The sequence below is a fragment of the Acyrthosiphon pisum genome, chromosome A1 (genome assembly GCF_005508785.2).
Source record: "Acyrthosiphon pisum isolate AL4f chromosome A1, pea_aphid_22Mar2018_4r6ur, whole genome shotgun sequence".
Taxonomy (NCBI): domain Eukaryota; kingdom Metazoa; phylum Arthropoda; class Insecta; order Hemiptera; family Aphididae; genus Acyrthosiphon; species Acyrthosiphon pisum.
This window is the reverse complement of record NC_042494.1, coordinates 4,077,797-4,093,054: the sequence shown is the minus strand read 5'-3', so window position 1 is coordinate 4,093,054 and position 15,258 is coordinate 4,077,797. Positions and strand designations below refer to the sequence as shown.

Below are 15,258 nucleotides of genomic sequence, written 5' to 3'. Positions count from 1 at the left end.
AATATTTAACATGTTATTATTATAATTTAAAAATCAATGAAATTTCAAATGCGATGTTTTCTCGTCTTCCAACTTAAGTAGACAACCGTGTTCGTAAGTATGAAAGGCAAATTGTTCTTTTTACTACCTATTTTTTTTCAATCTATTGTTTATTCATATAATATCCAAAGACCATAAAAAAAGAGCCAAGGGCCGCGTATTTGGTATGACTAGGGTAGAGCATCATACAACATAACTGATTCTGTTACTAAATAATTCGATACTTTTTAAAGTTCTTATAAAATATTGTACTCATCTGGTATCATAAAATATATTATACAAACTAATAGTCTTTTGCCTCAATTAAATAATGAAAATAATACAGAAAAATTATGTAACTATAAGTATAACATAATGATAAAGTGCATGTGATTTGTTTCAAATGTCAATTTATTATAAATATTATATTTTATTTAAGTGTGCACCTTTTTGTACACAGGTGAATACTGTTCTTAAACCAATCAATAACACTGTTTTATGTATAACATAATCCTTTTATTCATTCCATAATATACAATAATTAAAGACGAGGCAAATTAAATTTGTGTTAAGATTTATCTATCGAAAAGTTTTTCAGTATTAAAGTAAACATTTTTATATTTCTCACTCAACGATAATTCTATTCCAACTGGATACAATTGTGTTACATTCTTTGTTATAGCATCAATCGTTATCTTGTCCTCTAACATACTTTTGTAATCTGGCTTAGATATGATGGTTAAAACTGGTGGTTTAATACAATACTGTAAAACAATGAACGTGCAATTAACATGTTAACCAATTAAAAAAATATCAAGTAAACTTACATCATTTAAATTTGTTCTATTAAATCCAAACTTCCGTTCAAATCTAAATATCAACACCTTCGAATGCAATCTATTTGACTGAGGCTTGGACTCTAAAAATATCCGTAATAATGACCAAATAAGGTTTAATGCTCTGATTGTGTTTTCTTCGAGTATTTTTTGATGATAAGACACAATCGACTGAAATTTACTGTCATTTGTTTGAACTTTAGATTTAGTAAACTAAATAAAATAATAACGATCCATTAATGAATTTTAAAACATATATAAAATATAAATAATTGATTGAAGAGTCATTAGGGATCAAAAAAATGTTAATTATAAATATCGATACACAGTTATATGACAATATATTTTATTTTGTTATAAGATAATAATTGGTAATGAATTAACAATTATTAATCATTCAGTACGTATAGCATTTACCTCAGTGTACGATGAACTATACATTTTATTTAACCGCTTTGCGAAATTATCATTTGACCGAAAACGCTCAGCCCATCCAGTCAAAAATTCTGAGTCAAATTCTAGTAATGTTACAGTGACTAATATTCCTTGTGCTTCCAATATTTGAGCTATTTTTAGAGCGATAATCCCGCCCCAACATTCTCCAATAATGGACACGTAACCATGATCCGAGATGCTTTTGAGTTTCTACGGTTTAGACAAAATAAAAATGGGTTAAAAATTGTATTACATTTTAATATTTCCGTACGTAATAAACATACATTCACTAAAGTTTCAGCTAAATTATCGATTGAAGTAATATCTTCAGGATACTGTGCTTCAAATACAGGATAAAAAAATTGTTTATAAAATGATTCGATAAATTTTGGTTTGAATCCAGGTATAACGAACACAGGTGCTACAGACTTCAATTGTGATAATCTCGGACTTCTTGTGGCAACTTCGATAAATCCGGCTTCTTTTGCTATTTTATTATTCAGAAGGTGTAACTCATTGGTAGATTCAGGGAAAAAGTTTGCAATCAGATCGTTCATTTGGTAAGACCCTGAAACAATTTAATAATTTTATGTTTTTTAAATAAAAAAAAACTATATCTACAATAGTATTAAATAAAATTAATATTTAAGAACACAATTTACTTTTTCAATATAAAATTTAGTGACATAACTAATAATCATATACCAATACGAATAAATTTAATAAATAAATAAACTAAAAAATAAGATAAAGATATTATTAATTAAGTATTTTACATAATGTTTAGTACTAACTTGAATAAAATTATTAGGTAAATTTAAATATTTAGAAATTATTGTATTGCTTGACTTGTTTCTTGCTTTATATTCTAAAGTGTAAAATACTCTTTGAAATACGAAGCAAGTATAGTTATTCTCAATTAATTAAAATGTTTAATCAATAATTACATTTTGATGTATTGTTGTTTTCCTTAGAGCATATAAATGAATATGACTCTGAAGTATTTGAATTTTGTAGAAGAAAATCTAGAGACGCCAAAATTGTTTCTGTGTTTTTTGGTTCTGTAGACAGCCCGTCCCATAATATGTTTAATGCATTAAAACCTATAGATTTGAGCTCGGCACAAATATGTTCTGCTTTACTTAATATACATATAAATGGAGTAGCAGCTATTTTACTCTTAAGCTCTTCGAAAGAATATCGTAGATTACTTATTTTACTATCGTTAAACTAAAAAAAAAAAACAATAAAAAAATCAATTTGTTCAAAATAAAATATAATAACAAAAAAAAATAAATATATATCATACCTGATTCAGTATAAATAATGCACCTAACTCTTTAGATGATGTTAAATAATTTAACCAGTTAAGCGACTCCTCTTTAGTTTTTAGGTGTAAATCTGATTCGATTTGTATTGATACGTTTCGGGAGATGAGTTTATCAAATCTATTAATAAAAACACAACCGTAAATAATATCATTAATTTCACGTTAAAATATTAGATACTCATAAGAGTATTTACGAACCTCCTACAAACAGTCGATGACATTGAACACTTTTTGACTACGATCATAATTCTTTTAGCCCCTCGTTCGACCAACCATTCGGCGAGTTCTAGCCAATCTCCTCTGTTTCCTTCAAAATTAAATTATAACACATTTTTAATTAAATACGTATAACGAATTTAAAGAATTTAATGAGGAGAAAAATATTTACCAACTATTAAGTAAATTCTATCAGGATGACACTCATACATAATATTACTTTCAACTCTCTCGTTTATCTTAGAGCAATCGTTATCTTTGGTATTATAGTTTATCGACAAAACCACTTTTTTATACTTAATCCACGAAGTATTGATTCTATATCAAACACGAAACATAAAAAATATTTTTTTTTCTTACATTTTAGCAAATTGATATAATATGTTTTTTTATATTGTGAAATTATTTACCTCATTGTGTCAAACAGTTTATTACTACTGGATGAAGTAGTTACAACATGACACCGAAAAGGTTTTATCACGCCTTTATTCAAACCATCCATGAATGCTTGTTGTACAATTTTTTTAGTTTCATAACTTTCATTTAACAACGTGTTTGAACCGACAGCGAAAAACGATGTATTTTGCAGGAACATTCGTGTACCTATTTGCATTATATTATTTGTCTTTAAAAAACTATATTCTTCGTAAAATAAAGTTAACAAATTACCCAAATATCTTTGTTTTTTCATATCTGATTTTGAAAAATTGAAGAATTTTCCATGTTTGGCAAACGCACGAATAGCAGCATAAAATGGTTCACCACTCAAAAAGTTCAATATACAATCGATACCCTTGGACTTGGTTATCATTTTTAATTGAACATCAAATTTGTTGTTTTTGTTTATAATTATTCTTGACCGCAAGAGCTGTAATACAAATGACATTCAATTTTGTTGTTTATCATAACTATTTTTAATAACTTAATACCTCTGGGAATATCCCAGATAGCTGTTCTGCTTGTTGGTCCGAGTCTACAATAGCATAAGTCTCACATTTTTTGTCTAAACTTATCGAAATAGCAGCTTGACCAATTGGATGCAATCCCGAGGTTACTAAAACAGAATTATTCTTTTGAAGTGTACTCAAAATGTTAAGCACATAATAACTCTGAAACATAAAAAAAAAAAATATAATTTAGTTTTTTTTTTCGTCACTTTAAAGTGTAATCACCATTGCGTAAGCAAGAGGAACAGTGGTTGCTTCTTCTAGTGACCATGTCGACGGAACAGGCCATGATAATACTGGGTCATAAATAATTTGAGAAGACATATTATTGATCGAGGTGATTCCCATTGTGGTTATATTATCAATATGCCCCGAGTATTCCAATGGTCCAAATTCATTCTAATTGAAATAAATAAAATATAATATTTTTAATACCTATACGTTTTATTTAATAAGTATTCTATAATTACTTCGGTATTTTCTTCTATAACTATATCTTTGAAATTCAACCCTAGATATTTTATTGTCAATTTGTTTTTTACTGAAATAAAGTTAATTAGTATCAAAAGTGACTTACCAGTTAAAATACAAAACAAATTAAATTCATCTTATTTACCTATTTTTAGTGAAATGTTTATACAATTTATTTTCGTTGACCTTAATATCATCTTTTATATCTTGAAGAACAATTCTTTTGTAGTAACCCCAATCACCGTTTTTATAGATATTTACTAATAAATCTTTCGATAGCTGAATTGCATAAAATGATTTGTTCTTGTCAAAATCGGGTGCGTTTGAATCCAAAATGAACAAGAATCTAGCAAAAATGTGCGTTGACATAGAATATTACGTACTTTTGTATTGATACCTCAGTTCTGTGTAGTGTATTTACCTTAATTTATTTGATTTATACTTATGCAACATTTCTTTAACATAAATGGAGATGCCTTCTAATGGTTCAGACATTGAAATTATATAAATTTTCCCAGTTGATGAATTATTTGTGTCTAATGCTCTCCAAATGCTCAAGTCACAATTATCATTGGTTGGTTTAATAAATGCGCTCTTGTCCTCTAACATTATAATCTAAAAAATTGTATGATAATTGCCTTATGTTTCAATAAATACTTTGTAGATTTACCTTTTTCATCAATGTTAAACAACAGTTATTGTCGAATTCCTGCTGTGTAATTATTTTCCAGTCTTTGAGTTCTTGAAGTTTTTTCAAGGAACATACAATAATAAAACTATTTTTTTTATTGGCTAATACTCTCGTTGTATCTTGCAAATAGTTTACATTTGACACGGTGATAAACCTTGCAGATTCATCAACATCTGATACGTCCTTAATGTTTTCCCAGTTTATAGTTTTACTCTAATGGTTATATTTAAATTTAAAATATTATAATAATTATTAATTATTAATTATCTGTTACTTTATTACATAATACACTTACATTTATAGATAATTTGTTTTCCACAATTTTTTTGATTTCATTTGTACATGATTTAGCTACTGGATCGTCGTAATGATATGGAGTACTGAGAATAATTTTTCCACTTGTTCCGAAATTTAACTTATCAATCTCCATTATTATATCCATAGAATATTGAACGAAATCGCTGATGTTCTATAAATTAAATACCAAATTTATTTTGTGGTACATTTTATATAGAAAATTGGTTCACACTAGTTATTAAATAAGTTAACTAAATATTTTTCTAAAATTTAGTTTTCATTGTTTTTTGTTCCATTTCAGACAATTTATAGGTAAGTATTTTTTTTGTAGTTATTAAATTATCTTTTAGTGATGGAATATTTATGCAATTTTAAACTGTCAATTTTTTTTTTTTTAGAAAACTATAATTTTTTTTTGAGAAGCTTATGCAATTGGCAATTGTCAAATTTTTTTTGTGCTTGTATGGAGCATAAGTAATTGGACACTATATACATTTTTAGATAAATACTTAATTCTTATACTTAGCAATACTTTTAAATTTTTTTCATGATTGCTTGTTGAACAATATTAAGTTATCAACTGAAACTATAAAGTTTCCTATCGATAAGTAATTCAAATATGTAAAACTTAAAATGGAAATTTGTATGATTCATATTTTATAATATAATGTTTTGATCTAAGATGGTATTAATTCCATATATATATTTTGTTATATCATATTACCATGCATTCATAATTTACCTATCGTGATTTCTACATATTATCATGTATATCATGTTATAAACATTATAAGATGATTACGAAATGTAAGAACTCAAAAGTTGGCAAGTTAATGCGGAAAAAAAATCTCGATTTTAGTAAATAGTTAACAACCAATATATTAAATACTTAAAGTTTAATATTATATAGATAAAATAACTAATTTAACTTAGTAAAAAATATTAATTAGTTGTATTTTTAATTTATGATTTGTGTGAAAAACTTAATATTTTATTTTTAAAAATTAGACCTATACTCAATTTCATTCTGATTGCAGATTACCTGTAGTAGTTTTCAGTATATGACAATGTGTTTGAATTTATCATGGATACAGGGTGATTAAACAAAAACAATAATTAATTTATTCATTCATAGGAATTCAAAATTCAAAATTTCCAGGAATATTCCCAACCCCGGAAATTTCCCGTGAATATTAGTTTTTAAATATTGATCATAGGTTTCAGTTTTAAATTAAACTTATAATGGTGGTAAATAATCCAAATGACAGATCTTTACTGATATTATGTCAGTTTGGATATTTATTCTTAAAAAAAAAATTATTAAGTAACTATAATTTATTTTTTTGATTAAAATCTGTACAATGATCACAAAATAATTGATCCAAATTTCATTTATTTATGTTGAAAAAATAAAAAGAAACTTACTGAAATTGAAATACTGAATAACATAAAAGTAATACATTTTTTTTAAAATAAATTTCCCTAGAAGTTGGGGAATATTCCTAATACCACAATAGGTACTAGTTTTAACCACAGTCATAGATAAGCACAAATATGATTTTACCTTAACATAGGGATTATTCAAATTGAATTGGAAAAAGCTAAGCTTAAACAAAATATGATTAGTTAACTAATTATGTTATTAATGTAATTAGCATATAAACAAACTAGTTAAGCATTTTATCTTTATCGAAAGGTTACTAATTTATTTTATGTTTAATATTTACGTACTTTGCATTTTAAGTTGTTGAATTTAGTAAAGGATTTTTCTTGTAATTTCACTACCGCAGTGTTAAGTATGGGTAATGATATGGGTCCGTTTTTAACCCCTAATATTTTAATTCCGTCACAAGTTACTCCATTTGATAGTTTGTTGTAACTGACGCTTATACCTGTCAACAAAATATATTGTTATTACATTATATCTTGAATCATTGATAAATATTATTAGAGTTTTGTACCTTTCTCTGAACGGTTTTCAAATAACGCAGGATTTATATACATTTCTCTTATATAAATTGGAATTTCTATCGGGCCGGTACCTAAATGTTCCAAAAATGGGAACTTTAATAACCCTTCCAAAAAATATATCCAGTCATTTTCCCATTTAACGGAACCTTGGATATAATTTTTATACATTTTATAATTCGTAATGTTTTTGAATCCCAAATTGAATCCATTATTTTTTAAAATAGAATATATCTCATTTTCTGATACATAGTCAAGGAAGTCGTCAGTTGTTTCGTCTAAATGTATTGATTTTTCTTCAGTTGTATCCAAGACTTTATCGTTTACAAATCTTATTTCGCCTGATAAAATAACCTCATTGTCGACATCGCACTCAAAAATACCAGATCCCAATTGAATCATTATAGTACAATCAGAAGTGTCTAAAAATTGAAATTAGAAATGTATTACATTTTTATACATTTAATACAATTATTAAGATATTTACCAGTTGGATGAATTTTGACATTATTTTTGAACCGAAGATTTTTAAATTGAATCGGGCTTTCGTACAAACTTTTAGAATTTGTTTCAATAAATGTCTTCCAAACATCAAACTGAAAATTATAATTTATACCTTATAATATTATACAAATCAAAATATCTTTTAAATATTTTTTCTTACTAATATAAATGAAAATGGTATTATATGCTGACCATGCAATTGGTACTCAGCTAAATGTTTATCATCATTAACCACTAATGAAGATATTTGCTCACCAGATTTTACCTAAAACAAATTTGTATGCAAATTATCAATTTAGCACATTTTATTTCAACTATAGTAAATTTCTCTAGAAATCAGACTGTAACTTGTGGAAATAATAAGTGATGTGATTTTCATAAGCACGGTATGTCATTATAGAATATTACTAATTAGTTAGGAAATACATTTTATAATATTATTGTTGAGATTATAATTTCTGTGTTAGGCATTAGTATTTGCCACAATAGGTTAAATTCATTTTTGCCAAAGAAATACATTTAAATACGTCATTTTTTGAATAAAATACCATGATATATATACTCTATAAGTTTTATATATCCATAAATAATATTTTTAAATAATAACAAAATAACTAAAATTGTTATTCTTGATTTTAATATGTAATCCAAATTTGAATTTGAAATGCTTGTATTTATATTAATTTTAGATTTTTATATTACAATTTGAGTTATTTGTGAGTTATTTGTTTCAAATTTCCAATCCTTAGTTATGAAAATTGAAAATTTTATAATTTTTTAATTACAATAATTGATAATTCTTGAGATTTTGACAGATTTGGTTAAAATATGAACTTTTAATTCTTATAAAATGTTTTGTTTTTTTCTGTTGTTGTGAAATATATCAGGAACCTTGGAATCAACTTTCAAGCTTTTTAACCAAACGATTAAAATTGTATTGGCATTCATATAAAAAAAAACTAAAAAATTGAAAATTGGAAATGTCCGTAAACAGCCCAAAACGATTCAAAATATTTAATTAAATATAGAAAATTGATAAAATAAAAATATGGTGTTAATTTCAAATATTTGCATTTATTGGTTTTTAAATTATAACAAAATAAAAAATCACTGAGAAATCGTGTGAATATCCAATGTCATAAAAATTTTTATTTCAAAAGCACATAAAAATGTAATTTGATTGTTCTATAGACATTTTATTTTTTATACTGGTAGACAAACTTATAAGGAATTTTGTATTCAATTTTCAAATCTTAAATTTATAAAGATACATTTTTATGAATTTCTAACTCAAAATAATTTGGAAATTTTCGTGATATTTACGTATTTTGTCAAAATTCAAACTCGAAATGCTTATTAAATAAAAGTTATGAGTATTTTTAATATTTTTGAATTTTTATTATAACAATTTATTAGAAGCCTTATTTTATATTTTCAAATTTTTTGACTCAAAGAATAAAAATTTATTGACATCTATAGAAAATAAAACTAAAAAAATTGGAAACTGAAAATAAACAGTAACAGCTCAAACTAAGTAAAAATATTTTAAAAATTGTATGGTGTATGGAAATTGCTAATATAAACATTCAGTGATAATTTCATATTTCTATGATAATTTATTTTAGAGTTACACGAAATATCAAAATCAATATTAAACAAAATCAATTTTGTGTAAAAATTCCTGTTTTCCTTAATTTTTTCTGCTTTTCCCGGCGCTTTTGAAAATTACAGTGAATTTTTTTATTTTGACTCCAAAAGTACCAAATAGATTTATTTTCCTATCAGAAAATATACACATATAAAAAATAAATAAATAAAATACACATCATTGTAAAAATCAATAGGTACAATCTAAAATGTAATTTAATGATATAGGTAAGACTTAAATACAATTCTAAATTAATAAGTAAGTATGTTAGTTAGTCAATCAAAGTTCTACTTACTAATTCCAATATCTTGACTGACCATTTTTCAGTATGGTCCCAAAACGGTAAACCGTAAATTGATGGTGTTCCACGACTTACAGGATATTTTATTGTTGGATACAGCTCTTTTATTTTGGGATTTAATCCATTGGCATACATTCTGAAATAAATAAGTATAAATGTATAGTAGTAATTTCCAGTGGTCGGGAGTAGCGACGCTACAGTAGCACGATACTTAAGCTGTAGGTATAGCGATTACATAGCGTCGCTACAATATATACAAAGTAGCGAAATACTATAGAGCGCTAGAAATTTACGGTTAGTGTAGCGAAAGTGATCATTATTTTATCGTTACTTCTAACTTATTTCATGATAATTAAAATATAATAATATATGTTTATTTATTTAATTAAGATGACTAGATGAGTGTATTTTTGAATATTATAGATAAGACTATAATCATAAGAGCATTATTACAATGTTATATTTTATATTATTGAATATAGAACCATAAATAATAATTAATATATTAGTGTTTTATTATCACTATTTTAATTTTCGGCATTCGGCGTTTTCTGTGTTTCTTTTAAGTATTAAATTTTATACGTAAAAAAACAGTATTTGAGATTCTATATTGTATCATTGAATTCAGATTTAAAACTTTCATCACAATGACCTACACAACGACAAGGTCCACTTGACACTTACACTATACAGCGGAGAGTAAGACGTTCTAGATCTATGCTTGACATCAACTGTTTTAAAAAAAGTTTAGCAGATCAAAATTATTTTTAATCACTAATCACCTTGCTGTATGAAATACTTTCTCCCAGTGACCGAATGTCTAATCAGTACGAACTACTAATTGGCAATTTTCAATAAAACTTTTATCTGTTTTGAGTTTTGTTAGAAAAATACATGAGATACATTGAATAAACCTGTCTTCCGAGATTACAAGAAAATAGTGGTAGGCATTAACAAATAATGACCAAGTACTCAAGTGAATATCTTAATAAATCATTTAAGTAGCGCGCTACATTTAAACAATATCGTTAGAAATGGCACACTACATTTAAACAAAAGTAGCTTTAGCGATAGCGAGCTACTTTTTGGGGGGAGTAGAAGTACCGTTAGCGTGCTACAAAAAAAAAACAATAGCGTCCCGACCACTGGTAATTTCTATAGAATAACTTGGGTATAGTTTACAAAATATTATTTATTTATTTTGTATATACATATTATGGTGAACAATAACTCACTTTCCTATAGAAGTAAGTAGGAATCGAACCGAATCTCCATACATTCTTTTCGTCAATGAAATATTGGTTACCATTTCAGGTAATGCTCTTTCTATAATTGCTTGAAGAAGGCCATGAGGAGCAATTTCAATTGTAATCGCGTCTTTTGGTATGTGATTTAAAACGTCCTCGAATAACACACTACTCAATAGATTGTTTGTATGATATTCTGGAGAAGAATATTTTGCGAGGTCAGACTCCCATTCAGTTTCTGGCAACGAACTACTAAGCCATTTAGACGACCTTTTCTTTGGTACTTTGATCACCTATAAAAAAAAAATATATGGATTAAGTTGGAATGAAAATAATATAATTAATTTAATTGCTGAACAAACATCTTTTAAATATTTAAGTAGAGTCGGACCAGCGGATTGAATATATCTACTGTGAAACGCTATGCCACCAACGTTAACGGATTTTGCGAAGACACCTTCGGATTTTAGTTGTGACACGAACTCTTTGATGCTTTCAACTGGACCCGATATTGTGCAACTAGTGGCACTATTACGACAAGCGACGTCGATGTCATTGGGAAGTCTGTCTTTGATTTGGTCATATCCAAGTCCTAAACAAAAAGTTCAAATAAAAAATAAACCAAATATACTTTAATGGTATATTGTGGATATTACCAACGGCGGCCATCATGCCAGGAATAACGTCTGTTTCTAGAGTAGCTTGACCTCTGGCGTAAGAAGCTAATAGCATTTCTTCAGCCGTAAAACAACCATCAGCGTAAGCACATCCCAATTCTCCGAGCGAGTGGCCTATGATTCCATCGGGTGTTATGTCTAATGCTCTCAACACTTCTACTAGTCCAATCTAAAAAATATGAATATTTATAGTTCTTTTCTAAACGTAGTTGAATCGACCCAGATACAAACCTGAACCGCAGCGATACCGACAAATGAATTGAGAATGTTGTCAAAAAGTTTTGGATTTTGACTGGTCAAAATATTCTTAATATCAACGCCTTTTGGTTTTAGTATAACATCACATTTGTTTATAGCGTCAGCAAAAACTGGAACTTTCATAAGATCTGTACCCATTCCTTGCCATTGTGATCCCATACCAGAGAATATAAACCATACCGGACGTTTCAAAGTAACATTCTTAAAATCACATTAGAAATTACAACGAAAAATAAAAGCTATAACGTATAAAAATACATTGTATATAAAAACTGGTTCTGAGCGAAGACACCTATTCAACCGTCAGCTTATAATATATCTAAGTATTTTACTAATAGGCATTATTTTCTTTTGTCATCTTAAACAATTTTAGATTCTGAGTGGAGTAATGAATGTACTGATTTTACAATGATGTGTTTTTTTTTAAATTTATTTATTTATTTATTTATTTTTGTGTTGGTGCATTCGGGAGGTCAAATTTTAAAATTCTCAACAGGTTTCAAAAGCGCCGGGAATAATTATTTATATATAATATATTAAATGCTTTTTAATAAGCATTTAAAGTTCAAATCTTGACAGATTAGAGACCGTTTGGTTTCAAGCTACCTGTAACCTGACCTTTTTCTTTTATGTTTGTTTTACCGGTGTGTAGATATGAATTATTAGATATAAATTATTATTATGAGAAGTCGACAATCTTATAAATATACCGGTGAAACAAGATTGCGTACGGTCTTTATCGACATACGCAATCGTGAACATTAAATGTTCACGGTTGCGTATGATTTTTATCTGCAACATTGAAGCACTGTTTGCTTTCTACTAATAGAACATACAATTTAAAATTAATAGAGAGGCGATAGGTGATATTTGATAGGCGATAAATGGATCGAAAAAATTAATCTGAAAGTTTTCATCGAACTTACAACGCTCTATTTCATAGCTCCCATCCTTCCATCCATGTAGTTATTTCAATTCTAAAAGAAACGCAAGAGGAAACATGTACGAAAGTTCAATCAGTATTTAAAGGTCAGATTAAAAAAATGGAAAATGCTGATTTAATTCGTATTAAAGAGGCCATGAAAGAATATAACAAGTACAAAATTAAGTAATTAATTTGGTTTAAAGTCCATCGTATGGTTAAGTGAAAATAATACAATTTATTAAGTAGCTTTTGAATTTGTATCGTATTATATATCATTTTTAGGGTTCCGTACGGTAAAACGGGACCCTATTACTAAGGCTCCGCTGTCGTCCGTCCGTCCACCCGTCTGTCACCAGGCTGTATCTCACGAACCATGAAAGTTAGAAAGTTGAAATTTTCACAGATTATGTATTTCTGCTGCCTCTATAACAACAACTACTAAAAATCCTAGAATTTATAATATAAGCAGCATTGCTAACATGTTTATAACTGATGATAGTACGGATCCCTTCGTGCGCGAATCCCACTCGCACTTTGCCAGTTTTTTATATAATCAATCAATTATATATTACATGAAAATGGTGTGAAATATATATATAAATATAAAAATGATTGTAAAATGATAAAATTAACATTTAATGAAAGTTTCAAGTACTTACCTACAGTTATTAGTATATGAATGACGAAAAAATAAGAAAAATCATACTTAAATATTTGTTGATTTATAGGTGAATATCCAATGTTTATCTACGGCAGCTCGTAAACATATTCAAAAAGAGGTTTTGCGTGCATATCTCAGTTTTTCTTAAGTTTTTGTTCGGTTTTTCCTGACGCTTTTGAAAACAACTAGGAATATTTTACTTTTAACCCCCCAAAGTAACAAATACTTTCACTTTCTTATTAGAAAATATGCTGATGAAAAATGCTGGAACATTCTTAGTTTTTACTGAGTTGATGAGAGACACAAAAAAAAAACAGTCAACTTTGTAAAATCAATACATACATCATTCCTCTTGGAACCTAAAATGAATTAACAGTAATACCAAAGTTATTTACCCAAACATCATCTATTCGTGACTCATCCGATTGAGGGAAAATGTTAAAACCCCTGAAGAAATGGCCATTAATATTTCTAGTGAATACGTCATTAGTCAATGACACAAACTCTGCATTGTTTCCGTGACTTTTAATCTAATAATTTGAATATTATGAAATCATATACCTTTTTACTTTTAAGTTAACTTATAAATACCTTGTTTAATGTTTCTCTAACGTTTTCTTCATTCCGCCCCGATAGGTACCAATATTAATTGTGGCATATTGGTAGAATTATGTTTATCCACAATTAAGTTATTAACGATCTGATTTTTTTTAAGGATTACATGACTAAATCCATTTAGTAACCCAAATGAACTGATTCCGATTATATCTCCAACAAAAGGAGTTTTTTCAGTAATTACCTAAAAGAAAAACATAATCTATTATTTATGTTCATCCAACGTATAAACATAGTTGTTGAGACCCGAACGCGATACACACCACCAGAGTCCGGCTCAAACACACATTCACACACGCACACGGTCACTATCATAATTAATTATTTTTAAGATGATTATATAATATTTAGATTAGGCCGCGACGCGGTATCGTTCAGCATAGGCCGTGGGGGCGAACAGTCCGTTCCGTAGTGTCTATACCGAACATGTGATTCGTACGTGCGCGAATCGCCGTGATATTGGATTATTGTTATTAGGCGCAAATCGCCAGTAATTTATATTGTTTTTTTTGGTGGCGCTAATCGCCAACGTTCATTTATATACGTGTTTTTTGTAAGGCGCTAATCGCCAGTGTATTATATTATATTGTGTATAAATTATTGTAACGACGCGGTGTTGCGCATTATTATAAATATTCCTAAAACCTATAGGATAGGTAGCAGCTGGCCAGCCGAGCACCGTTATATCTGTGAGTTATATTTCATTTTTATATTATTATTTATTATTATAATGTTATTGTATTATTGCTTCAGTGCAGTTCATTATTATAATTTATACCTTGTACTGCTGTGGCATTATTATATTATATTGTGTATTGCTAAAATTATTAAAATTGTGAATGCACATAGTACCAAATTGTACATTGTATTGATTTATTATTTAGAGTTACCCCTTGTGATCATTTTAAGTACACACCTACACACCCACAGCCACTAGCACTCAGAGCATTTGCTCGGCACTACTCTTGAGTTGCTAATTGCTATACATATTACATACACATACACTAAACCGGTTGGTCAGTGCGGGTGTGTTGAGCGCATACGAAGTATTTCGGTACCGGGCTCACGTACTATTATTGTATGTTCTCGGCCCCAACAATAGTACAACTTACTACTTAAATAAACAAATTTTTTATACGGGGTGCTTCTTTTTTCAAACAACACTCATTATTTCAAAAAGTGTAAATATTTTTGAAAATATTTTTTTACATAC

General features: G+C 27.8%; 3 protein-coding genes across 3 annotated transcripts in view; all 3 read right to left on the bottom strand.

Annotated features, from left to right (window-relative positions):
• Positions 1-3,749: 3,749 nt before the first annotated feature.
• LOC103308256 (fatty acid synthase) lies at positions 3,750-4,130 on the bottom strand. Its single transcript, XM_029487771.1, has 2 exons — positions 4,008-4,130; positions 3,750-3,944 (listed from the first exon to the last, which is right to left on the bottom strand). Exons 1-2 carry the CDS (start codon positions 4,128-4,130, stop codon positions 3,750-3,752), a joined length of 318 nt encoding a protein of 105 aa, XP_029343631.1.
• The window catches only part of LOC115033631 (fatty acid synthase-like), a 55,230-nt gene continuing 44,011 nt past the window's right edge, over positions 4,040-15,258 (bottom strand). Inside the window, exons 8-22 of the mRNA XM_029486512.1 lie at positions 11,818-12,045; positions 11,566-11,755; positions 11,272-11,501; positions 10,898-11,202; positions 9,657-9,798; positions 7,874-7,978; positions 7,697-7,805; positions 7,203-7,631; positions 6,973-7,133; positions 5,240-5,413; positions 4,924-5,157; positions 4,675-4,868; positions 4,399-4,599; positions 4,253-4,323; positions 4,040-4,181 (exon numbers count right to left, since the gene is read on the bottom strand). Of these exons, the coding sequence (XP_029342372.1) occupies positions 4,177-4,181; positions 4,253-4,323; positions 4,399-4,599; positions 4,675-4,868; positions 4,924-5,157; positions 5,240-5,413; positions 6,973-7,133; positions 7,203-7,631; positions 7,697-7,805; positions 7,874-7,978; positions 9,657-9,798; positions 10,898-11,202; positions 11,272-11,501; positions 11,566-11,755; positions 11,818-12,045 (2,778 nt within the window). The 3' untranslated portion in view covers positions 4,040-4,176. The remainder of the gene's footprint in view (positions 4,182-4,252; positions 4,324-4,398; positions 4,600-4,674; positions 4,869-4,923; positions 5,158-5,239; positions 5,414-6,972; positions 7,134-7,202; positions 7,632-7,696; positions 7,806-7,873; positions 7,979-9,656; positions 9,799-10,897; positions 11,203-11,271; positions 11,502-11,565; positions 11,756-11,817; positions 12,046-15,258) is intronic.
• The window catches only part of LOC115033632 (fatty acid synthase-like), a 39,227-nt gene continuing 37,795 nt past the window's right edge, over positions 13,827-15,258 (bottom strand). The window contains exon 7 of the mRNA XM_029486513.1: positions 13,827-13,960. The gene's annotated coding sequence lies outside the window, so the exon portion shown is untranslated. The remainder of the gene's footprint in view (positions 13,961-15,258) is intronic.

Bases quoted from the DNA above. Each gene is read 5' to 3' on its own strand.
- LOC103308256 (XM_029487771.1), bottom strand. From the start codon at position 4,130: ATGGGAATCACCTCGATCAATAATATGTCTTCTCAAATTATTTATGAC. The intron at 3,945-4,007 runs GTGATTACACTT...TTTATGTTTCAG, and splicing joins TTCCTCTTGCTTACGCAATG to AGTTATTATGTGCTTAACAT.